General features: G+C 32.9%; 1 protein-coding gene across 1 annotated transcript; it reads left to right on the plus strand.

Moving 5' to 3' along the window:
• On the plus strand, positions 1-25,874 carry LOC113398628 (SKI family transcriptional corepressor 2). Its single transcript, XM_026637477.2, has 9 exons — positions 1-93; positions 570-795; positions 4,102-4,243; positions 5,651-5,905; positions 6,447-6,610; positions 6,965-7,091; positions 7,353-7,521; positions 21,805-21,952; positions 25,427-25,874. The coding sequence occupies exons 1-9, from the start codon at positions 1-3 to the stop codon at positions 25,495-25,497; spliced, it is 1,395 nt and encodes a 464-aa protein (XP_026493262.2). The 3' UTR covers positions 25,498-25,874.
• Positions 25,875-26,043: the final 169 nt, after the last annotated feature.

The raw sequence follows: 26,043 nt of genomic DNA on the forward strand, positions 1-26,043 counted from the left end.
ATGGAGGCAACGAACTTGGCGATGTCACCGCGTGAAACGCTGAAGCCCCGCTCAGAACACAAAGCGCTAGAAATGAATAGTAAACCTAACCAAGTAAGTACATTTTTACAAAGTAATTTAGCATCTTAAAAGTTTTTCATACATAATGATCGGAGACTCCATTGAATATCAAACAAAAGAAAACTGTGGCAATTCAAAAATCGAATATCATAAGATTTCGTTTATCATTTATTTTAATTTAAGCCGTTTTCTACTTTTGTAATTGAAATGTCCGATTCCTGTAAGTCCACTTTACGATTCGCAGACGTCTATATGCGAATTTGAACAATTTAAATTTCATCGTATTTATTTATTGTCCCTTTAATTTTGCGATATTCAGCATCTACTTAAATAAATGATATTCGGGTTTTAACCGCGGCCACAGATTTTTTTTAAGTCTAATTTTGATTGAGTTTCTACTATGGTCACGACATGACTGAGCTGAACTAACTGATTTTTTTTTTTATTAAGTTTAATAAGCCAGCTGTCACAATAGCTCTATTGGTAATATAACATTTTTTTCTTAACAGGTGGGTACGGTGTTATTATATGGCGTGCCAATAGTGTCACTAGTCATCGAGGGTAACGAAAGACTGTGCCTTGCCCAGATATCGAACACCTTGCTAAAGCAGTTCTCGTACAACGAGATACACAATCGGCGTGTGGCGTTGGGCATCACATGCGTTCAGTGTACACCAGTGCAGCTGGAGATATTGAGACGAGCTGGAGCGATGCCTGTTTCTTCAAGACGTTGTGGTATAATTGCTTTAATAATTCCTTAACATATAAACATAACATAAACAGCCTGTAAATTTCCCACTGCTGGGCTAAGGCCTCCTCTCCCTTTAAGGAGAAGGTATGGAGCATATTCCACCACGCTGCTCCAATGCGGGTTGGTGGAATACACATGTGGCAGAATTTCGTTGAAATTAGACACATGCAGGTTTCCTCACGATGTTTTCCTTCACCGCCGAGCACGAAATGAATTATAAACACAAATTAAGCACATGAAAATTCAGTGGTGCCTGCCTGGGTTTGAACCCGAAATCATCGGTTAAGATGCATGCGTTCTAACCACTGGGCCATCTCGGCTCATTTTAATATAAATTAATAATTCCTTAACTCATAGTAAATAAAGAGTAAAAGTATTAAAAAGACCTGTAAATGTTCCACTGCTGGTTTAAGACCTCGATTTGAGAAGGAGGTGGATGCATGTTTCCTCACGTTCTGTTTCACGAAGCGAAATTATGTCATCATTTAAATTTTCTAAAAATAAATTAAACATAATAAATCTCAGTGACCGTTTTGCACCCCAAATCTAATGATAACACATACTTTAAACATTGTTCTATCTCAGCGTGAATAATAATACCCATATGAAATAATAAAAAAACATTGTAATAATTCTCCAGCTATGTAAGTTTCGATGTTGTGTACATTCCTGTTTGATACACATACGTGTTACATTGTTTGACATTTACGGGTACCGCTTTACTTTTAATGGACGAAACATATTTTATGTACTTATAGACCATTCTTAATAAAAGTGCTAGATAACGCAATTTTGTTTTTCAAATGTTTTCGGCAGTTTTTCTATTTTTAAATTCAAATAGATAGGAGGACTGGCTATAACCCACCCGACGCGCAGTGGTCACCACTGCCCATAGACATATTATATAGAACTGTAAATACATATCGCCAATGCGCCACCAACCTTGGGAACTAAGATGTTATGTCCCTTGTGGCTGTAGTTACACTGACTCACACACTTCAAAACGGAATACAACAATACTGTATTGTTGCTTTCCAGTAAATAAGATGATAAACAATAATATAAGTTTAGTGAGCGGTACTTACCCAGACGGGCTTGCACAAAGCCCTATCACCGAGTAAAATTCCGGTAGTTTCTCAAAACGATAGTGTGTTTTTTAATTAGCGATGAGGATTCATAAATTTGGATTATACAAACCTGTCCAATATATTTTACACATATAGGTTGACTCCGCTGCTTAGGGTCGTTACATGTTCATCTCTATAATCTTCTTCGCTAGCGTAAAAATATTTTTGACTTTTCATGCGAAATTTTAAACCGGCTTAAGCTGATACTAAAGGCTTTGCCTTAGATTAAAAAGAAAAAGATAATTAAATATTCGACATCGAAAATGTTCTCTGGTTGAAATGAGAACAGGAGAACTGACTTAAGTGGATTAAAGTACTTTATATGCACATCGAGCAGCACATGCTCTTCTGGAGGAATCGGATATTCTGTCTTCCAAATTACATAAAAAAAAATAAAAAAAGTAACAGTAGCATATTACTCTTATTGAATATAAAATACTAAAAGGAAAACTAAAAAGAAACTAAAGAAGTATTTTGTATTAATTAGTTATTCCGTTTTATATTCTATTCGAATCAAATTTATAATTAAAGTATTTGATACATATGCGTTAATTACTAGAACTATTAGTTATATTGGAAACAGAGAAATGGATAATTAAACCAATTAAAATATACTTTGCTCAAGTAGTCTCGATGATTCAGTAGCGATTTATTCAAGTAAATAATTCGCTATAAATAACATTACAAAAACCTTCTTAGTTCGTCTGTAAATCACAATTGAATAATAATACTATAGCCTATTCCAGTCGAAGAAGAGAAAAAGAAAGAGACAGAAGATAAACGAACCTTAAACCTTTTACGTATTTGATGCGATTTTCTAATAACTCAGCTAAGTATATTGTGAACTACTAAGAGTTTATGATTGATATGTATCTTTATTTATAATACAACACTATAACTATTTTTCGCAAATAAATTATATCATAGATTAATCAAATTGTCGAACAATAATATCGCGGCAATTTGCTGTCAAATGTTGTTTATTTAACTTTTCTCCTCTTATTGTTGGAATAGGGTAGAGGTATTACTATTCCCAATAATAGAATTGTTTTAAATGTATACCAGTCGGTAAGACAATGAGATTTACTTATTATTTTGTTACATTAACAGCCTGCAGATTTCCCACTGCTAACACAAATTAAGCACATGATAATTCAGTGGTGCTTGCCTGGGTTTGAACCCGCGAACATCGGTTAAGATGCACGCGTTCTAACCACTGGGCCGTCTCGGCTCTTTAGATTTACTAGCCAACTAAAAATCAAGATATTATATGTTTCGTAAATTGAATTATTATTTATATAATAACAGTAAATTTACTGTAATATAATTATATTTACCCGGTTTAAATAAAATATAAGTACTCGAACAACACGAAAACACTTCAATTCTCTCGCGCCGTTCTAATCTTGAGCACTTCTGCTAAAGCAATTCTCAGTGGATTATGTTCACTTAAAGCGTCCCAGTACATAAGTATCGAAGCTTAGGTAACTTTCAATGATACGCACACAGTACGATTCTTCAGACACACTCACACGTACACTATTACTTGTATTGTGATAAATTCAGTCATTATTTAATTTTTAATACAGAATAATACTCTTAATTTAGATATATTTTGTCTACGTAGAAATATATTTTATTAATTTACTATTTTATCTTTTGCGCAATATATTTTTAATATGTATATTTAAAGATGTAGATTTTGTCAGTATATTTAAACGCAAAAATCTCCGCGCCTACCGACGGAAGCAGCGTTACCTATATACATATAAAAATTGAATTAATTATTATATTAACATATAGAGTGCTTATTAGTAAGAGCCGAGATGGCCCAGTGGTTAGAACGCGTGCATCTTAACCGATGATTTCGGGTTCAAACCCAGGCAGGCACCACTGAATTTACATGTGCTTAATTTGTTTATAATTCATCTCGTGCTCGGCGGTGAAGGAAAACATCGTGAGGAAATCTACATGTGTCTAATTTCAACGAAATTCTGCCACATGTGTATTCCACCAACCCGCATTGGAGCAGCGTGGTGGAATATGCTCCATACCTTCTCCTCAACGGGAGAGGAGGCCTTAGCCCAGCAGTGGGAAATTTACAGGCTGATTATGTTTATATGTTATGTGCTTATATTATTGTTATTGTTTCGTTTAAAACAGGTATGATAACCCGACGGGAAGCGGAACGCCTGTGCAAATCGTTTCTAGGCGACAACGCGCCGCCTCGGTTACCCGACGATTTCGCATTTGCCGTCCATCACGAGTGTGCGTGGGGATGTAGAGGTGCTTTTCTACCAGCCAGGTAATATGTATTTTTAACGCAATGTAAACTATATTTAACTACCTCTTTTGTTTAATGGTTAGCTTGTATGGCGTCATCCCAAAATATGAAAAAATCTATAGATATATATATCGGATAGAGTCCCATATAATATATTCTACCGATATCATTATCACCATTAAATTCACATTCTTGTTTAACTAGTCATTCACTATATACCTATTTATTAAAATAGATTTGTCGGCCTTAGAGACTAGTCTTACATAACCTTCTGATATTCTGTCACCCACAATAGATATTAATCAAAGACAATGAGATTTGGACAAAGACAATGCTACTACTTTTTAATTAATGATATTTTGCTAACACTGCCCAGTCGGCTCTTGTCTGCCATGACCAAAATTAGTCAGGAGAACATAAATATCACAGTATTAAACGTATTTAAATATACCTTCTAAATAATTAGTATAAAGTTTCAAGTTTATTTATGAACACGTTTCATTTGATATTGTATCAAAACTTCAAAGTTCAAAGACTGATTTTCAATTGTCATTTCACACTGTTACATTAAATGTGAAGGTTCGAGCAGTTTAGAATTCTATTGTATCGAGAAGAACCAGCGAGATAGTTAGTAATTACTCATATAAGCGGCTTATACAATAATTAATTATTTTTAATAATATATATCTTCTTATAAAGCTTTGATAGGTGTTTTTTTAAAGTCTAATATAAGATAATGTTTTTATATTAAGGTAGATTTATATATATGTTTTAATTATATATTATATTTTTTATATTATTAGGCAGAATGGCCAACGCCCATAGACATTGACGCTTTGAAAAAAATTAACCATACGTACCTTTTAACGTTAAGGTGCCACCAGCCTTTAGAACTAAGATGTTATGTCCATCGTTGCACTAGCTCTCTTACGTATCGATTCAAATATTTGAAACTCGAAAGAAATGGTGACAATTATTGTATAGACACGAAGAGGAAAGCTAAACTAATAACACCTTGTTTCCTATTTCCCATAGTTAATACATCCTTCCTGAGGCACGGCTTTCGCTTCTATAATAAGATTTCACAGTTAGTTTTAACTTGGACTATTAAAAAATTTAAAGCTTATATAAAAAAAAAAAACATTGATAAATCAAGCATATTACTCAATACGAGATTAAAGATAAAAACGCGTGGACTTTTTGTTGATTTCTGGGTAGGATGTACAAAAATATAATGTTAGTTACTCTGTAATTAAAATGGTGGAAAAGAGTGACTACTTGACGATTCTTCTCGGTAGAATCTAATTTGCGAACCGGTGATAGCTCTCAACACTGTAATGTGACAATCCAAAGAATATTTTGATTTCACATTGCAAGTTAAGTAAAACGAAACACTTCCCCTTTCATTTGAATTAATCTTTCGTTTAGGTATAATTCGTCTCGAGCAAAATGCATCAAGTGCGCCTATTGCGGGCTATTTTTTTCTCCGAACAAATTCATCTTTCATTCACACCGCGTTGGGCCTGGTGACAAATACATCCAGCCTGATGCAGCCAACTTCAACTCGTGGAGACGACACATGAAGCTCAGTGGCAGTCCGCCGGTAGAGGTTGTTCACGCGTGGGAGGATGTGAAGGCCATGTTCAATGGTGGAACTAGGAAGAGAATGCTGTCTGCTGCTAGGTAAGAAACATGTTATGTCCAAGTGATAAATACGTTTCAAGATACGATTGTTAGCTGTGGTAGATATTACATATGTCAATAGCCCACGTGCCTGAAATGTTGCGGTAGTAGACGATTTCACAGAAACGAACTCGCCTTTAAATTTCTGGTTAATGTTTGAGATTTGACGATTAGAAATCAGTAACGTCAGGGCCTTCCATTGGTAGCACTATTGGTACTGCTGGTGGGTAACAGCCTTTATTGTTACAAATAAAAATAAATCTAATTTTATTTACCGTAATACTCTAGTGCAAACACATTTAAGATTTTTCCACCCCTGGCAAATTTTTATACGATGTCATTCTTTTACAGTTGATGTACAAAATTAAGCTTCTTATTTACCAATTTTAATATACAAAACGATTGAAAGTCCTATTCAAAATTAAAGATATCCATAATAACTTAATATATTATTACATAAATATATGTTGGATTTAGACATGTGTGTATTAATTGTGACATACAATCAGTTTATTAAGTTCAGCTTAAAATTGTGCTTCAGAAGAGTACCAATTCGCAGGCCCGAAGTGGAACCCGAGGCGAAGCGTGCTGCTGCAAGTCCTCCAGCACACACACCAGTTCCAAGACTTGCGGACTATGTATGGGGAGCTAGACTTCCATTGCCATACGCTTTACCCTGGTTAAAGCCAACTTTGTGGTCACCCGGTAAGTAGCTAAGTTCAAACTGTCAGTCATTAGACTACACAGTTCTGTAGTACAGTGTTTAGTATTTTATTAATGCCTTAAAGTAAGGAGTTATAATATTCATTAAATAAATTATTGTAAACCTCGAAAAGTAAATTGAATAGATAAAAAATACTAAACTGAGCAAAGGAATCTTTTGATATCGTTTCACGGTTATGTCAGATTTTCCCGCGTTTTTTTGAATCACCGACCAACACCAGATGAACTTCGAACACACACATAGAAAACACAAGATAAGGTCCTAGATCAAGATCCGCTGGCCGATCTTAGCACTATCTAGCTAAATACCTATTTAAACTGGTAATATCGTCCTAGGTGCATTAACTGCTTTAAGTAGCGTCGGTGCTATTGAAGAGCCTCGTGCCTTCCGTCCGGTGCGCTCACATCGCTTAGAGTCGCCTCAAACATCACCAGTAGTGTCGCCGTCGAGATCGCCGAACAGGTAAAATAAATAACTAATATTAATAGGTTGGTTATTTTAAATCATATGATTTTCGATTCTTAAATATTTTTTATAAATGAAAAATGAAAATATAAACACGATTTTTTGTGCAATAATAATATTTTTTTATTTTTATATATTAAATGAATTATTTTAAAAATAGGAAATGAATAAACAAAATCTAGGAAGAATTAACAAGATATGTATGCAGTTTGGGATAAACAGTATACATCTACATAATAACATATATATCCTACATAGATCACCAGCAACCTCGCCAAGACAGTCTCGTTCACCACTTCGTTCTCCGCTCCGCTCGCCGCTCCGCTCGCCGCTCCGCTCATCGCCCGCTCGCTCCTCCAAAAGCGACAGAGATAGCGATGAGAGTGTTGACATCGAAACCACGGAAGAAGATCAGACGAAGGACTTGGTGAGTCAAGCGTGTTTTTTAAATCACATATTTTTCTTATTTTAATATGAATTTCAATTATATATATTAAAATATACTATTATTTTAATTAAGTCGTTTACTAAAAGTACCTAGAGTATTTTTATTTCGTTTAAAAAACTTATTAACCTATCTTATAGCAAGCGGTTCTCAACTCTGGTTCCAAGTGCTTTTATAAACCGCGTAAACGTTTCTCAAAGATGCAATTTAATACCTAAGTATTGGAGCAATCGTATTATCTGGCGACATTCGAACCAAACGGAGCTCGAATTGGATCCAATTTAAAAAGTTGGAAGAAAATTTTTCCAATCACAACTCCGGCGTAATCTGCGATTAGACTCCTTTTTGAGTTACTTAGTAGCGTTTTACAAATTTTATTACTCGATATATAATAATATAATACGAATCTGTTGGCCGGAGAATTTAATTTTATAAATTTATAGGATAGGTTAAGTACAAAGTGGAGCAAGCACTGTGACCTACTATTATATAACTAATTTAACGCGGAATATAATTAAAGCAAAATCATTTTCGGCATAACAGTTTGATTTCCAAATATTTAAATTTATTTAAAAAAAAATAAAAATGCTTCGATTAATTCAAATTCGCTTCCCAACATTCGCCATTAAAGTTACAAACTGACACATCCCTCGAGACGCCGCCATCTTGTAGAAATAGCGAACACGAACATTGCACGTCGTAAACTCTGTAATTACTGGCGTGCCGAATTCAAATGGACTTCATTTCGGTTTTAAATAAGAGAAAATGTTTAATTTAGCGCTGATCGGATTCCCTTGCACCAATTAATTGGGGATTTACTTTTTGTTCGATAAAAACGCAACTTTTTACAATTCCATCGTCCTCTATTGAACGTTAAATAAGCTGCGTTATATACAGTTTTCTTTTGATTTGTAAATATATTTATATTTAGAATTTGCAAATGAGACGACCTCATTGTTAAATTATCATTATTGCTTCTCGTTTGTATTGAGCGTATATAAAAAATTATATACATATTCTTAATGTTTTACAATTTGTAAATATGTGAAATGTTGCAAGGTAATAAAAAAATCTCTTTCACTCTATGCAGTACAACATTGTTCCATTGTGTAATTTTTAACGTTTTAAAGAAAAGAAGAAAAAGTAACCCGCCATACGGTTCACGATGTAACCTAAATACGAATTCAGAGAGACAATTGCTTTCACGAGTTGTATACACGAATGAAGAGGTCATGAAATTTGAAAGTCTCTTTGCTAGTTTTACAATATCCGTCTTTTATAATACAAAGTATCATCGGCTACTTTATGTTGCATTTGTAAATAAAATGGGCATATAAAAGTCGTTGCGAATTTTAGTGTATTTAGATAACGTAATTATATTATTAGTGATATATTCAAATTCATATATGGCAAAGTTTCATATCAAATTAATTTTTAATAAGTTAATCGTAATTGAAGTTCGCAATGCACCCTCGTGGGCCTAAACGCGCTCTCAAAATTAAATCAAAATTCTTTTTTACGACCAAGCGAGATAAATCGCTACACCGATGATCATGATTAATAACAAATCCGTATTTGTCTGTTTGTGGGGCGTGTAATTAACTACCCTCGTCCCGGGAGCCGACCGTATGTCATTCATATGCTTATTCAATTAACTATCGCCTCAGGACATTGCCCAACAATACATAACATGATGTATAGTACTATCTATTCTTCTTGACTTAACTAATAGTATTTACTTTTGTGATTTTCTTTTTTTTAAATAGATTATCGCGGTAGATATTTGCATAGTAATTAAAGTTTTTCACATTATTCATTGCCTAATTTTTGCCTTCGCGGGCGCGTTCGGTTTTCACTTAGAAACATAAAGTGACAATCCTATAATTATGTCAATACGACAACATGCTTCTTGTCTTAAGGAAAAGGTTTGGGGAACGTGATTGAACATCATTCGACGAATGCAGGATTTCTTCTCGATGTTTCTCTGAACATATAATGGAATATGAACACAACAAAATTTTGTTTTGCTCGAAAGAAGATCATGAACGATCTTCGGTAAAACTTTGCGTGTCGAGATACCTCGGCTTTACATTCGCATGTTGTCGAGTTTTCGCGCGTATTTATTGATTTTAGTAGATCTGTCTAATATTCGTGTTATTATATTGGTTCCGTATTTTATAAAAATAATGCAGAGTTACAACCTTGTCAAATAGTGCGCGAGTAGAGATTTTACAGTATGAACCAGATGTAATGGTGCAGATTACCTACCCCAGGGCATATTTTGAACAAGATAATTTGAGTAGTTGCGTTTGTCACAGAATTAATGGGTACAAAACAAAGAAATGTACTACTCTTGCACTGCATAGTGTTAGTAAGTCGTTTATGAAGTAATGATAGGGTTCTACAATAGAATCCCAAAACATAAATTACCGCTGTTTCTATATTTAAAAAATATATAAATAGACGTTTATATGCAAAAGGTTATACAATTATAGTTCATGGATGACAGCACAGTTTTGTCATGAAGCGATCGCCTGGCTATTTCTTTCTTGAAGGGAAATTGTACCCGGTGAGTTTCTCCGACAATTCTTTTTGGTCTAGTTATTTATTTTTTCCTAAACTGGTGGTAGTTTTCACTTTGAATATCGATAAATAAGTGTATTTTAATACAGTAGTGAGACTTAAATTCGAACTAAACAGCATCTAAAGAAAATAACAAATTCGTCTTGAACACAAGATAAAAAGCCACACTTTGATCGTTTAAACGGCTAATACGTGACTAAGGCGTAGGGCACACAGCACTGATTTATACCGACATCAAGTGGGACAATTGAATCGTCTAACAAAGTATCTATTAAGAACGTGACCGGCGTGTGTAAACCACCCTTGTTACGGTGTTGTCTTTAATGTTCGTTCTGAGGATTAAGGTCGATTCGTCTTTGTGATTGGAAATGTTTGTATTCAAGAGAGATCTTGAAAATATATCAGTATTGTTTCGTCTGTTTGAAAGTTTTTACAGTTTAAGATAAATTTAGGCGAATTTATTCAATGAAATTTGTGGATACGTAGGTAAACTCGAACCTCTTCCATTTTTTTTTGCTATTGTAATGTTTTTAGTGAGAGTTTTTTTTAAATCTTCATATTCAAAGGAAATACGTACAAAGTTGTATTTGAAAAATATACAGACACGAAAATTATATCATTACGGCGTCACATTCACAAAACCTATACCTTATATCTGAAAAAAAAATACACTCTATAATTATATCTATTTGTTTTTGTAAATATTGTGTAAGAATTTTATATATGTCAATATTAAATTCATATATTTAAGGGTACTACCGATGCGTGCTATAAATAATTATTAAAAAAAAAACATTAACGCCTGTGCATTAAACATTCATAATACAATCCCTAAATTTACTTATCGTTCATGTCTATTAGAAGAGCGTTGTTTTGTTTACAAAACGACACAACGTTTTAATTTAATTGAAATCCACAGTTTGTCGCCGTGATCGAGTGTGCTTGTGAACGCGCCTTTATTAGTATTGAACGCCTTTATAATCGTATACTGGAAATCTATTATTTTTGCCATAAAGTAGAAACTCTATGCAAACGAAAATTTTAAAAATCGACTTTCGGTGATTCCCTTTTTTGATAAGTGCATTACTTTAATATATTGGTAGATACCACCAACTCTTTGTATGGTGTCTGAGCCAGTATAACTATAAGTAGGAACATAAATTCCTAGTTCTTAAGGTTAGTGGAGCATTTATTTACTTTATTTATTTATGAATCTCCAAAAGATACATTTATATATTTATTAACATTAATAAATGTAAGGCTTTCGAGTCATCCTTTAATTAAAGACCATATGCACTATTAAACAAAAAAAAAAATACAGTTACGATAAAAAGCGAAAAAATAACAGATAACAGTAAAAAAAAAATAGAAACTTATATTGAAGAATTAATTTCAAGCTTATTAAATTTATTGTTTGTTTAAATGGTAAATATTTCTTAATGCTCCTGTCTATGGGCGGTGATGACCACTTAACATCGGGTGGCCTTTACACGTCCGCTATCTAAATCAAAAAAAAATTACAAAACCTGACCATTATAATACAAACATAAATATATTTATATTATAAAGCTGACAACATTGCTCGAAGCGCTTCGCTAAGCCGATTGAAATCTAGACCGGCCTTAATCAGATTTAGGATTATTTATTTCAAAACAACCCGTATTGTTTGATGTTAAGTGATTAAATATATTTTAACGTTGATTGGAAGAGCAGATGTTCATCATTTTTTATTTCAGAACTTCTAACGGAGAAAAATATTGCTAAAATTATTGCCATCATTGTTACGATTTTTAAAATTTGATCCTAAGCAAATCGGATTTCAAACGAAAGGCTGTTGGAGCGTGCGGAACATTATAGTGGTAACCAAATCAAAAACTTACTTTAATTATTAATATTTATTGACGTATTAATGAATTGTTAATTACTACACACACTACTAAAAAATTGCATTCGCTTTTGATTTTGTATTCGCTTTTGTTGCTTCACTGTAATGTATCAAGCGCTTCATCTGCCTTTTGTGTGATGATATAACGAACCCAAAACTAACACAATGATGAGATATTGACAATAGTAATGTAAAAATTCAAGCAAATACTCATCAAAATATCCTATAGTTAGTCAGTTTTCAAGCTCTCAATCTCACTCATGAAAGTGAGTTCTTGCTGAAAGTACTGCAGAATTCAGTAATAATGATTTATACATACTTAACTAGCTGATCCTCACGAAATAATCGTAGATGTTCTCGTCTATATCCTATTCCAATGAAAATAGGAAAAAAGATAAACAAACCTTAGATTTACGTATTTCATGCGATTTGCTAATGTTATTTATAATACAACACTATTACACTTAACTACTTATTACCAGATTAGTTTTACTTCAAAAATTTCGATAACAGTTTCGTCGACGTTCAATAAGCCATTTTTTCGCAAATCCATAATGAATATCATAGATTAATCAAGCTCTTAACCAATGATACCGCGTCAATTTGCTGTCAAATGTTGTCTATTTGGCTTTTTCCGCGCCAATTACTAAAAAAATGGCCCCTTATCGCAATCGAATCGAATTGCGTTTCGATCGAAGTTGTTTCGAAATATCAGATCGTACCATAACCGATATAGTAAATAAATAAAATTGGCCCTCAATTACGATTAAACTTCGACTGTTCTTAAAATAAAGTTTATTTTTATTAGGAATAGTAGAAAATAGATCAGAATAGAATCGGGAACGTATGATACGTTACAAATTAGGAGAATTGGCCCTCAAACTGATGCAATGTCAAATTTAATTCGTTGAAGGAAATTATAAAACAAAACACGCTACAAAATCAAAAGTGAACGCAGATTCTCGATAGCGTGTGCGGTAATTAACAATTTATTAATACGTAAATAACTCATGATTAAACTGTCATTAGTTTTACGTATTAACAAAAATAGGCCTCTTTGCTCAATATAGAGAATTTGCATTCAGATTTGGTTTTATATTCGCTTGTTCTTCTATCTATCTATCTTGTCTCACTATAACGTTACGTTCGCTCCCTTTGCCTGCACATCGTCATTACATAGTATAAAAACAAAGTCGCTTACCGCTGTCTGTCCCTGTGTAGGTATGCTTTGATCTTTAAAATCATCCAACGGATTTTGATGCGGTTATTTTAATAGATAGATCGATTCAAGAGAAAGGTTTATATGTATAATACATGCACAATATAGTAGAGAAACACTGATTATTTTAGAGGTTTCTATAGTGATGTCGTATATAAACACATTTTTGGAGCTTATATTGCAAACGCTGACTGAACCCTACTAGATAGATCAAATTATTGTACTACAGTATTGTACACCTTAAAAAGGTCTTCAAAAAAGCCCGCGATGGTATATGTCTATCTCTTGGGAATAGCCCAAAATATCTATTTTTATACTTTACTTTTTACGAGAAATAATTGCTCATTTACGAAGCGATTTTAAGCAATACAGCATTAATCCTTATCCAACTAAGTTGCTTAAATACATTGTGCATTTAATATTGATCAATATGACCCTCTATAGCACGTAATTTAAATGAATATTTTCAAAGATATTACAGATTTAAAATGCAGGGACATAGCGGTTTGTATTGTCTAATGACAAAAAAGCTGTGTACGTTGTAAGATATTCTGTAGTATATTTAGTATCAGCATTGCACCCGTGCGTAGCCGGGGCGGGTCGCTAGTGTTTTTATATTCTGAATTTATCCTTATATCATATTCCTTTTGATTACCAGTGTATCAGTGATAGAGAATCTATGATTTTTAAGGATGAACTACTAAACATACAAAAATAATTTAATTAAAATATTAGTCGGCATGCATCACTTGTTATGTATAATATATTGTTACTAATTAATAAATGTAATGTTTACACGAAACAAGTGGTTATTAACGATTAAATAATTATGCGCTGGCAACCCTTCCTTTGAAGGGATTACCCCAAGGGTCCTCGAGGCGCGTTAATTACTATCAGCTACGTCAATCATTCAGCTCCGACGCCTTTATTTAATAACGGTTATATACAAATACGTAAATAAATACTTAATCGTTAATCGATATTGAGTTAACACAAGGTTACTGAGTTAATTTTATTTATTGGTTAAATTTTGTATTTTGTTTACATGTTTTATTCAACTGTTTGTTTCAGACGTGAGTTAGGTATATCATATTATAAATAGACCTATAAACATAAGCGAGGTCGCTTTCCTTTTCTGTCTGTAACTTAGCCAACTTCTTCTTAAGTATATTTGGCATTTGTCATCCTTCTATTCTCCTCTATTATTCGTCATCCGATCTTTCACATCCATCTCTATCATAATCCCTCCTCATACACTTCATTCATATTTTCTTACTCTACGCTCCTGCTCATCACCCTTTTAGTTACGTCCTTTCAGTAATGTCTTATACAAATATAATATTTAAATTGCTGCAATAATAAAAAAAATAAATAAACAGATTTATCGGATTTAAAAAGAATAATTTCAAAAATGGAACAAAAAAAAAAAACGAGACGTATGGAGCCCTAATGATATGTCGTAACATTTCACAATCAAATTATTGAACGAATGCTACTAGCGATGCTATCTATCAAATAAAACTAAGGGCGACCCTCCCCCTTGAAGTGACGTTTTGTTTTTGTTCCTGAATTGTTTGTATTAATAACGTTTAAGTGCATTTTAGTTTTTGTTTTAATAATTTAATCCACCTTCTTCGTCAGTGGTACGATTTTGTACAGGGTGACGGTTTGATTTTCTTATGAGTAATTCTGCCACCAAATGTTAATACTTTGTAAGGGTGCAAATTTATTTAATATAAAAACAAAGGAACAATGAATTTAATATCTTAAATCACATATTTTTAAACGCAATGACACTATTAAGAGTTGTTTATTTTTCTGACAGGTCTAGAGTCTAACGGAGGAATCTTCTACTTATAATTGCTCTATTTCCTCGTCTAATATACTTAAGTACATGGGGCGGCATATTATGCCAAACATAAAGGCAATCCCTCTTAAATATCCTCAGCATTGAACCCTTAGTCCCAAATAAGTTTTGTCAGCATTAAATATAACTATAATCTTCTAACAGCAGAAAAGGTTCGACCATTTGCATATTACTGTATTTTTCTAGCTATGCGTGGAATTATTGATTCTATCTGGATATAAATTAATCTATATTAAAAAGGTTGGCTAGATTTTAAAGCTATTGTTTAAAAAAATGAATGTGACAAGCAAACAGTACAATTATCTCCAATTCTGAAATACATGTTTTAATTAAAATTAACTTAAAACATGTTTTTTAGAGCCGAGATGGCCCAGTGGTTAGAACGCGTACATCTCAACCGATGATTTCGGGTTCAAACCACTGAATTTTCATGTGATTAATTTGTGTTTATAATTAATCTCGTGCTCGGCAGTGAAGGAAAATTCCATATGTGTATTCCACCAACCCGCATTGGAGCAGCGTGGTGGAATATGCTCCAAATCTTTTCCTCAAAGGGAGAGGAGACCTTAGCCCAGCTGTGGGAAATTTACAGTCTGTTAATATATGTATGTATGTAACGATTTTATCTGATTGGTCAATAAAATCGTTTACATTTGATGACGCAATAGGTGACCCATGACCGTCCCCGCAGATTAGTTATTATCAGGATTTAATTATATTTCAAATTTAAAATAAGATCGTATCAGTATGAAGGTTTTGCTTATATCTTTTGAATTAGAATGAAATTGCCATGAAATTTTCACATACAATTAGATACGCCGCCGATACTCGTAGTTTTTTAATCGCCAAGAATATGAAAAAGGGTTATTTCATTATAATATATTATTTAAATCATATGATCATATAACTCCGGTTATTTCTATTTGTAAAACAATACCTATCGTTATCTACATAAATATTAGGAATTTAATGAAAAAACAACATGAAAAAATCTATTTCTATCTATTTAAGTTAACTTTCGGAAGTATCTATATGTTTGTGATGTGATGTAAGATGGAGGCGTTGGGCGTCCGGAAACTTCTGTTAGCACTGGATAGGTCGGCCCAATACAGGCGCAAAGATCGCTTAGCGTGATACCGCAGCCGGTTTTGTTGTATCTTATCGCATTTGACAGATTAATATCGTCATCTCTTTCTCAAGCTTAAGGTTAAAAAAGGATAGCAAATCTATCGTTATCGTTTTGACGACCTCCGTGGTCGAGTAGTGTGTACACCGGTTTTCATGGGTACGCCACTCCGAGGTCCCGGGTTCGATCCCCGGCCGAGTCGATGTAGAAAAAGTTCATTAGTTTTCTATGTTGTCTTGGGTCTGGGTGTTTGTGGTACCGTCGTTACTTCTGATTTCCATAACACAAATGCTTTAGCTACTTACATTGGGATCAGAGTAATGTATGTGATGTTGTCCAATATTTATATTTATTTATATTTCAGAATGGCCATCGACTGAAAATATCTCATAGCATAATTTTAATAGCACCAGCAAATCGTTTCTGCTACGTCATATACAAAAACACGTAGTTCATCTTTGTTACGTTAATAGTCTAAGTATGAAGCGAGTGACACTGAGAAGCGCAATTTATTTGCAACATATCAATCAAGTCCTCTCAAGTCAAGTCTGCTGCGTCTGTACCTACGCGATGTCCACAAAAAGTATCAATTGGCTGAAATTTGATTATGTATATGTATATTATTATATAAACGTTTTATAAAGACTCTTATTCTAACCGTGCCAAGTCGGGTCTTGTAGATAGTATATTATAATAAAACCTTCTTCGAAACGCGTCGCATCTTCTGATATAAGTAAGTTATGTTTATATTGGTCGAGTACTTTCAATCTCCGCAAAAGAATTGAAAATGACTTACGTTTCGTAGCATTGCTTACAAATGCCGAGGTGACATTTAATTTTTTTATTTACCTACTTAGTTTTGATGACATTTCGGCCTCCTTTTTATCGGTGGGGCCGAGTGCGGAACATTAATTTTGTTACTTGGCACAATAGACTTTTTGTCGGGTGATTTATTACAGATAATATTATCTGTACTGATTGATAATAATCATATAAATATAATAATTGCATACGTAACGTACTAAAATATAGCCAATATAAAAAATATAATATACTACTTTTTTTCGGAATATTCCGATATGACATATGGAACCAATTAGGAATGAATACCTTGCTCCAGGTAAAAGTATCTTATATCGCGAGCGGAAAAAAGCTACTGGCTGGTTTCAGTGTGGTGCTGTATAAGAAAAAAAAATTTAAAAAAGGTTTCATCATTTTGGCGCCAAATATAGATTAGTGACAGTATACAAAGAATTGAAAAAAAAATATTTTGAATAAACGCGACCACTAGTTTATTTATTATACATAGAAGAAATATTTATTATACGGGTGAAATTAGAAATTTATTTTATTACCAATCGCTGCGTTACTACAGGGTCAAATCTAAACAATTCAGGGACCTACTCAAACAAACAGAATAACATCAAAATCGGTCCAACCGCTTAGGAATTCAGAGACACACGTACAAAAGAATTATATGTATATATAAAGATAAGAAATTATTAACTTGAAATAGAACTCATGCGTGTAAAATGTTATTACACAATTTGCGAGGATGATATAGCCTCCTGATAATTGTAAACATTTACAAATTGCCAAAAACAGCCCGCTGAGCTTCTTCCTCTGGTTCTTCTCTCTTTTCAGAACCCGTGGGTGTTTTTTATTTGACGCTCTATAAGTAAATGTAATGCTATCGCGAACATATTGCCTATATATGTCGGCGGGAAACCTACTTATTTAAGAAAAACACGTGTCCGGAAATGATTATTAAATTAATAATATTTAGTGAATCCTGAGAAATCCTGATGAAATATTTTAGCGTCGATAAATAGGTGTTATATTGAGTGAATAGTTCCCCCACCCAATTTGGGCACCCGCCGGTATCGACAGGTCGCCCGGTGATGCTGTAGAGGCCACTCTGGCCAACAGCTACTCTACGTTCGAAAAAAAAAAGGGCATCGACAGGCTTGTTCGAGCCGTCGAAGCGATCGGACGTCCTCCACTTGGAATAAATCAAAGAAGAATATTTCCTGCGTTTATTTTCATACCTTCAAGAATGGATAGAAATCCAAACTTTGACATTCGTGTCGTCAGTGCAATGCTGACGTCATGTTTTTTAATAACAAGCTGGGACAAGCTACTCCGTCATATATGAATAGTTGTCGTCCGCGGCTTCACACGCGTTTTAGGGGTTGGTCGGAAGGTTTTCTTGGAGTTGAAGGATGCTCTATACCTAATTTCATAAAAATCGTTTCAGTGATTTGGCCGTGAAAGAACAACAGACAGACAGACAGAGCTACTTTCGCATTTATAATATTAGTATAAGAATTTAGATTTGATTCAATCTTTTAACGTACTTTGTAGGTAAATGATTTTTTTTAAGGAATTAATATGTTTATTGGATTTATCGTTTTTTTCTGATGTGTAGTATACATAACTGCAAATTGCCACTGTCAAATCCCTAACGCAAATAAGACACAGATAATATAACTTTTTCAAAAATCATAAGAAAAAGTCTAACACCAATTTATCAGAATAAGCAGAATAACCAAGATGCGACAGTTACTTTGTAAATTTATAATCACCCCTTCCTAGGTTATAGACACCCGTGTGTAAGGAACATGACCTACTAGTTTTTTTTGGCTTTTATTTGTGGATCTACTAGTTAAAAAAAAAGTTATTTTATCATGTCAATGTCTTTCTTTTTTTTATCTGGCTTTTATTTGTGCCAAGATGGCACAGACTATTTCGCCAATGTCACGTGCGACATGTCAATGTCTTTGTGTTTATGTAGTTTGACACTGTCAAATTGACAGTACGCCAGAAGGCTATGTATGAGTAGGGTCTGTGGCGGACAGCCTTACAGTAATTAATACGTGTTTAAACTTTTAAAGTATTAAGAAGTATATTAAATTAAAGACTAACAGTGATAGCATTATACTTTACTATTACACAAAGTTATCTTCGTAATTCGAGTAAAATAAAATATGAATAAACGTCACGAAGAAAAACAGTAACTATTTATGACAAATTGCTTTTAAAGCGTATCAATAATCAAATATAGCTTATAATAATCGCGTGCACCTCACAATAATTATGAAAGTTTAATCGATGCAGGATTTATTTATTTAATAGGACGCCATTGTGCCCAACAGCTTAAATAATTACATAGAGAGATACGTAAATTTTTAATAAGTGCAGAGTTATTGAAATGTAGAAATGGAATATATATTATTTATTTTTCGTTCAACATAATAATTGAATGTATTTTTTTTTTCATAATAGTCAAAGTTCATATCTTCTTTAACAGAAATATATGTTTTTTTTTTAAATTTTAAGTAGTTCGTTGGTGTTTGTTGATGTTATGTTTTGTTCTATAACAGATTTACAAGTTAATTCGTGTTTAGTATTTATTTTTCTAAAACCGGTATGCGGAAGGTCAGGTGGACTGCTTGCAAATGGTCAGCCCTGCCCAAAGACATTGGTGCTGTAAGAAATATTAACCATTTCTTACAACGCCAATGCGCCATCGAACGTGCCTCTTTTGCATTTACATTTCGTTGAGACCTTAACCAACAAAACGTCATAAATTACTATTAAATATAAAATAATAATATTTTTAATTCAATTAATTACAGAAAATTTGGTAGGGTATTTAATATGTAACCCAACTTAACCAGTGAAATAGGTGTAGATTTTAGATTTTCAAATCATAAGCTTTGCAAGTCGGTAGGAGTATCTATACAATAATATTTATCAGTTTATGCTATTATGATGTTGGAACTTCTTTGTCCTTGATGAGAGATTGATGTTAATCAAGGTCCAATTTTTGTATATATTTTTTTTAATAATATGTTTCTGACGAAAAGAGGCATAATTTTTTATTTGTATTTTATATTATGTGACATTTCTATAACGTTGTTAAGTCTGTACGTAAACTCGATTGCTTTTAAAATTAAACAACAATAATTACTGCGAGCTTTGTCAGTTACGACACTATCAGTAAAACTTTTGAACGAGCGTGTGCTTCCAAAACTTTTGCGTGATGTTTTTTTATTGACTTTCCAGTGTACTTAAATATAACATATGTTTACACAATTCCATACAAGAAAAAATATACAATAAATACAATTTTATGAATTAAAAAACATTAGATTTTTTATATTTACATAATATACTATAGGCTAAGATATATAATGCGATGAATATTTTTTGAAACTATTCGATGGTAAAATTAAGATTAATTTGAAAGAACATGGTTTTTAAGTCAAACCATATTCGTATTTCGGACATGAGAATTAAAACACGAATAGAATAAAACGCACACACTCACTCTGCGTCTGCGTCCAACATAAACACACAAGCATTCATACATTCCATCTAATTGTAACGTTTATAGAGATGGACATAGCATGCCTTTACGACAGTTTTGACACGAATTGTGTCATTTTACCAAATTAATTAAAAAGAAGGATATATTTGCCGCGTGCGTTTTTATCGAAACTTATCTCTAACTTTTTGATTTGCGTTTTTAGTTTCAATTAAATAATTAGTTTGAGAAGCGCTGAGAGCGATTGCGACAGTTATTAGTTAAGTGATAGACGATATTCGGTTATTAACATAATCGTCTGTTCGTGTCGCATCTGATATTGGATACGAGTACCTCGTGACTGTAATTGAAGTACACACAGCGCTTTAACACGATACTGGTTACACACTCGAGTCTGGCTTACTTTGCTTTGGTAGATATGAATATAATTAGACTAATTTACTACTTAAGTATTTATGTTATGACAAATATGAAAGCAATTTTTAACTCGAATTTAGTTTATAGTTATTTTTTTTATACATAACACAAGATTTTTGAACAAAATGTGTACCTACCAAAAGACAATCAAGTCCCCAGATTGACTACAAATGTCTAATGGTAAACTGGCAACATTGTTCTAACATAATTTTTTGCGGGTTCTAAATGGGCAAGCCCAACGGTGAAGAAAGACATCGCGAGGAAACCTGCATATTTCGAATAAATTCTGCAACATGTGTATCATATTGTAGAATACCCGCATTGAAGCAACGTAATCGATAAGCTCCAAATTTTCTCCTCAAGAGATTAGGGCGATTGCTTAACCGAGGATCAGGATCATGTACAGGCATTAAATTTTCATCTGTCCCCGCTATAGAATGGGTAGATTACACTATATGAAAATAAATGATTAATAATTTCACCTCTTTTTAGAAGGCTATTTTTTTATTCAAAGTTTTAAACAATTAATTCGGCAAAAATGTCCACTGAATTTTACTACATTGTATTTTTACTGAATTCACTCGTGGAGCCAGTAAAGCCCAATTTGAGACTAAAAATATTTTTTCATGATTGTTAGCCATTGAAAGAAATTTGGACATTGACATCACAAAAATTTTAATCATTATAGTAATTATATATTTCCAAATATAAAATAAAATATGACCAAATGCAGGTGACTAACTAATCGTAGCTGAGTGTAGCTATTGGTTTTATCAGGCAATGAAAAAGATAGACATTGAAATATTCAGGTATTTCATTGATAAATCATTTATTGCAGAGGTGTTCCTGGCCGTGTCGTTCAGCTCCTACCCCACGGCCCGAAGACTGCTGGAGTGGGTTAGTGCCGAAGATAGAGAGGGAAGAGGATCGGGAACCCTGGCGGTTGCCCGACCTGCGCCCCTCTTTGCATTACATGCATGATCGTGGTAACATCTTGTTCTGAGTATTCTAAAGTTTCCAAAAAAATTGAGAAATCAAAACGAAAGGGCGAATTCTCTCATTTAAAACAGTAATTTAAAAGCACAAAGTAAACATATAGTAGTACCACCCAGTCAAGCAGCAATACGTATTGTTATGTAGTCTGTGTATAGTGGAGTGTCTGTCTGGTTGTAGTGTACATTACACTACAGGCACAAGGGTCATAACATCTTAGGGAACATGGGGAAAGTTTTGTGGCCAATTGGCGATGGAAGGAATGGTTAATATTTCTGACAGCGTCATTCTAGGTGGTAATCACATATTATATTAAAAAAGTTTTTATGAAGTGTTGGAAAAATAACAATTTCAATTGAGAACGTCATTCCTTTTCTGGAATCTGTTGAAATATGAGTCCGTAAATCAATTAAGTTAAACAAAATCAAATATTTTCGTGGCTATATATTATGAAAATATAATAAAAAATATTTTTATCATGATAAGCAATTAAAATGGACTATACTTATAGACTAGATATTTAATCTATAAGATATTAATAAGTAACATAAAATTTATTTTTATACCAATATCAAATACAGCATAATATAATATCAAGAATTTCAGTCTTCAGCAAAAGATAATATTTGCCTACAACTAAATGGGTATACTAGACTACTAAACGAGGACGCGTTTTATTTGTAATGCTAAACTTAAAAAGAAATCTTACCCAATACACGTAATACTTATACCGGAAGATGCATCGCGTTTCGGAGGTTTTAGTTTATCAGAATAAGTAGCTATGCAGTATGCAGTTTTACCTGCTTTGAATCTAGACTCTTGAAGTGTCAAGACTGAATAACTAAAATAATCACGTATATGATAATGTTGTCGCATATTTCTGTCACGGCGGCTAGTCTTATAGGCGGCCAACCAACTACGCGGGATATTTTATAGTGCACTAGTGTCTGCGCAAATACAGGTGCACTTTGTGTTCCGATTTCCGTCACTCTTATGATCCGATGGGACGGCAAATCCGACACTACCGTAAAGAGTTCAGGTGTAGGACCAATGGCTTTAGGTACTTACGAGGTACGAGAGTGTATACACTTCCAACTTCCAGACTTCGGGCTGTTACTGAGATTTTTTTTCAAACTCAATAACTTTTATCTTCTTAACTAGGGTTTGGACTTAGAACCTCAGGACCCTATATAAAGCAACTACCCTTACGAGGCAGTATACAATATAATCTATATACAGCTAAAACCGTTTATGGCGACATCGTTTAGAACAACATATCGGTTATATTGACCAAAATCAAAGGTCCCGGCTGAATGCTATATAACTGTCTTATCAAAAATATTGCTTTGTACGACATTGCTTACTACGAAATACCGCATTAAACGACCACATTTGGCTAATGTTTTTGGAGAATTATATATGTAGAACAACCAGCTGAGCCGTATTGTAAACAATTACTACTGAAGCAGACGAGTGCATTGATGTAGATAGGTCTATTGCGATTTGTGCACCGGCTGCGGAAGATGATATTGTACGAGAAGTTCAAGAAGAAAATGACGAACTGATGAACAATTTACAGTGACAACTGAATGATGGTCTCAATGTTGTTAGTGTATTACACAAGATTGTTCTTTTTAATCAACAGTTTTACATGCAGGGAAATTATAACTATTGATTAAACTCCAAAGTGAAACAAAATGTGTACCTATACAAGACAGAAGTGTTCCAAGCAAACTAAAATTACAGATTTTATGTATACAGGAAAATGACATTGTTCTTTCTTAATACGTATACGTTTTGATTGAAATAAACTAAATATAATTTAATTTCATACATTAATATATTTTGCTTATTAATACCTATGACCTACACATTCAATAATACCACTTCATAAAAAAATAAGCAACACCGGTTGTTTCGACTATCGGTTTTTGCGACTAAATATGAGTAGACCCTTCAATGTCGTTATAACAGATTTTGACTGTATAAGCGAAATCCCATTAACTGACTCATCACGAGATCTCCAAAAATATAGGTCTGATTGATTTTAAATTTTGCTTACTCTTTCCCCGACGCAGACGCTCAATAAGAAGTTTTAGAAATTTCAACTTCAAGGACAAGTGGTAACTTTATATGAAGTTTAACCGTACAAAGTGGGAACGGACAATTTGTAGTATGTATAAGCATCATATTATAAGTATGAAAGCTAAAAATGATAAAGTAATTATGGTATTTTTTAATTAATAAGAATTAGAGCAAAAGTAAGAAGAAAAATTGTATAGCGATAGGTACTTTTTAAATGCATATTTCCTCGTGCTCGTGACTTGTCATATTCGTTCCTTGTCTAATTGATCCTTCCACGTCGCAATTAAATTCGGCTTAAGCGCCTAGTTTGCGGTCGATACGTTATAGAAAACGTTAAGTGTAAGTTACTAAGTAATACATTGTCGGTAAGGCTTTGTGCGAACTCGTCTAAGTATATATCACCTATTTATACCAAACAGCAATACTTTGTAATGTGTTTCTGTTTGAAAGGTAAGCAAAGAGTGTAACTAATACAGGCGTAATTCCTATGATTGTTAATGCATTGACGGTTTAGAGAATCATTTTTTTATAAAGCCAAATATTTAACTTCTCATTGTGATGGCGCAAGATAATTAAAATTAACGATGTCAGGAATAGTTAATATTTGTTATATTGAAAATGTCTATGGACGGTTGTAATGGCTGTCAATGTATGTAATATTCTATCTTGATTTCAAAACCAATTTTAGGCAAAGGTATTCGGTCGAATTTTATTTTTTGTTAAGGCAACGTCAAAAAAAGGTCCGAAGAGATACAAAGAATATTAAATAGTATCTAACTGAATATTAGTGGCGATTCTAATAACTAAAAATAATTAATTAGTAATCTATGCACAATAATACTTACCTATATTCATAAAAATATTTAATAAAAAGTTAATATAAATTAAAAAAAATAGGTGTGGAATTTTTAAATAAAAAAACAGTAGAGTTTTAATAATTATAACATTTTTTTCGTTGATAAAAAAACATGTCGTAAACTAAGAATATTAAAAATTAAATAACAGTAAATTGTGTATGTAGGTACATATTTAAAGCGTGCGAAATAATTATTATCAAATTTTTTTTAGTATTATTTTTTATCGTTTTCTGTTTATAACACTGTGAACGCATTAAAAAAACGCTAATTTAATTTATTATATTTACTGCAATATGTGTATTTGTTCTCCTTTTTCTGAATTAAAATGATCGGTGATAAAATTAATGAGTAATTGATGGCCTCACTTAAACTATATATTACGGTATACGTCGTACGACGAAAACTTTTTTTTTTTAATGTTTAACACTTAGATATGAGTAGTAGTAGACTTATGTATAATTGAACTGGTTAAATAATTTGTTATTTAATTACATGTTTCATCAATTGTTTTTCATTTTGTTTTAGAAAGAGATAGTTGCGCGGCTTGCGTCGCCCCATTACCTCTACTACCGCCCCCTGCACCAGCGCCACACTAACTACATACTGTAATCTTTTAGAATGGAACACAACAGTCAACACACAAAGCGATAATCAAAAGTATCCATAGATGGCACTGTATTGCAAAATCCTTGACATTTTGTAATGTTACCATGTTTATACTGCTTTAAAATTTCTTTAAAAATAGTAATAATTACCATTCTAGTCGCAATGTAAAGTAATGTAGAAATATCATTTGTAGATATAAATATAGTTTTAAGTAGTAAGATAAAATGTCGAAGCAATCAAAATGAATTTAATTCATGATTATGTTATTAATTTAGAATATTCTAGCTTGAAAATGAGTTATAAAAACTTTTAATTGAATTTATTTATTACAACTTATATTTTAATTGTAAAGAACTGTAAACAAAAAATTAATGTCATAACATTTCCGGTGAGCAATTGTTTTTAGTAATGTTGTATCTTAAATTAAAATAAACTATTGTAAATAATTATAGTTATATAATAAATATGTTTGAAATCGTACCCAAGTGCAAATCCTTATGATTGTATTTATATCGGTAAGATAGATTTTAGTGTAA

The sequence above is a fragment of the Vanessa tameamea genome, chromosome 14, assembly GCF_037043105.1.
Source record: "Vanessa tameamea isolate UH-Manoa-2023 chromosome 14, ilVanTame1 primary haplotype, whole genome shotgun sequence".
Taxonomy (NCBI): domain Eukaryota; kingdom Metazoa; phylum Arthropoda; class Insecta; order Lepidoptera; family Nymphalidae; genus Vanessa; species Vanessa tameamea.

Coding starts and splice junctions, on each gene's coding strand:
- LOC113398628 (XM_026637477.2), top strand. CDS start 1: ATGGAGGCAACGAACTTGGCGATGTCACCGCGTGAAACGCTGAAGCCC. Junction 796..4,101: donor TGTTTCTTCAAGACGTTGTG/GTATAATTGCTT, acceptor CGTTTAAAACAG/GTATGATAACCCGACGGGAA. Junction 21,953..25,426: donor GCATTACATGCATGATCGTG/GTAACATCTTGT, acceptor ATTTTGTTTTAG/AAAGAGATAGTTGCGCGGCT.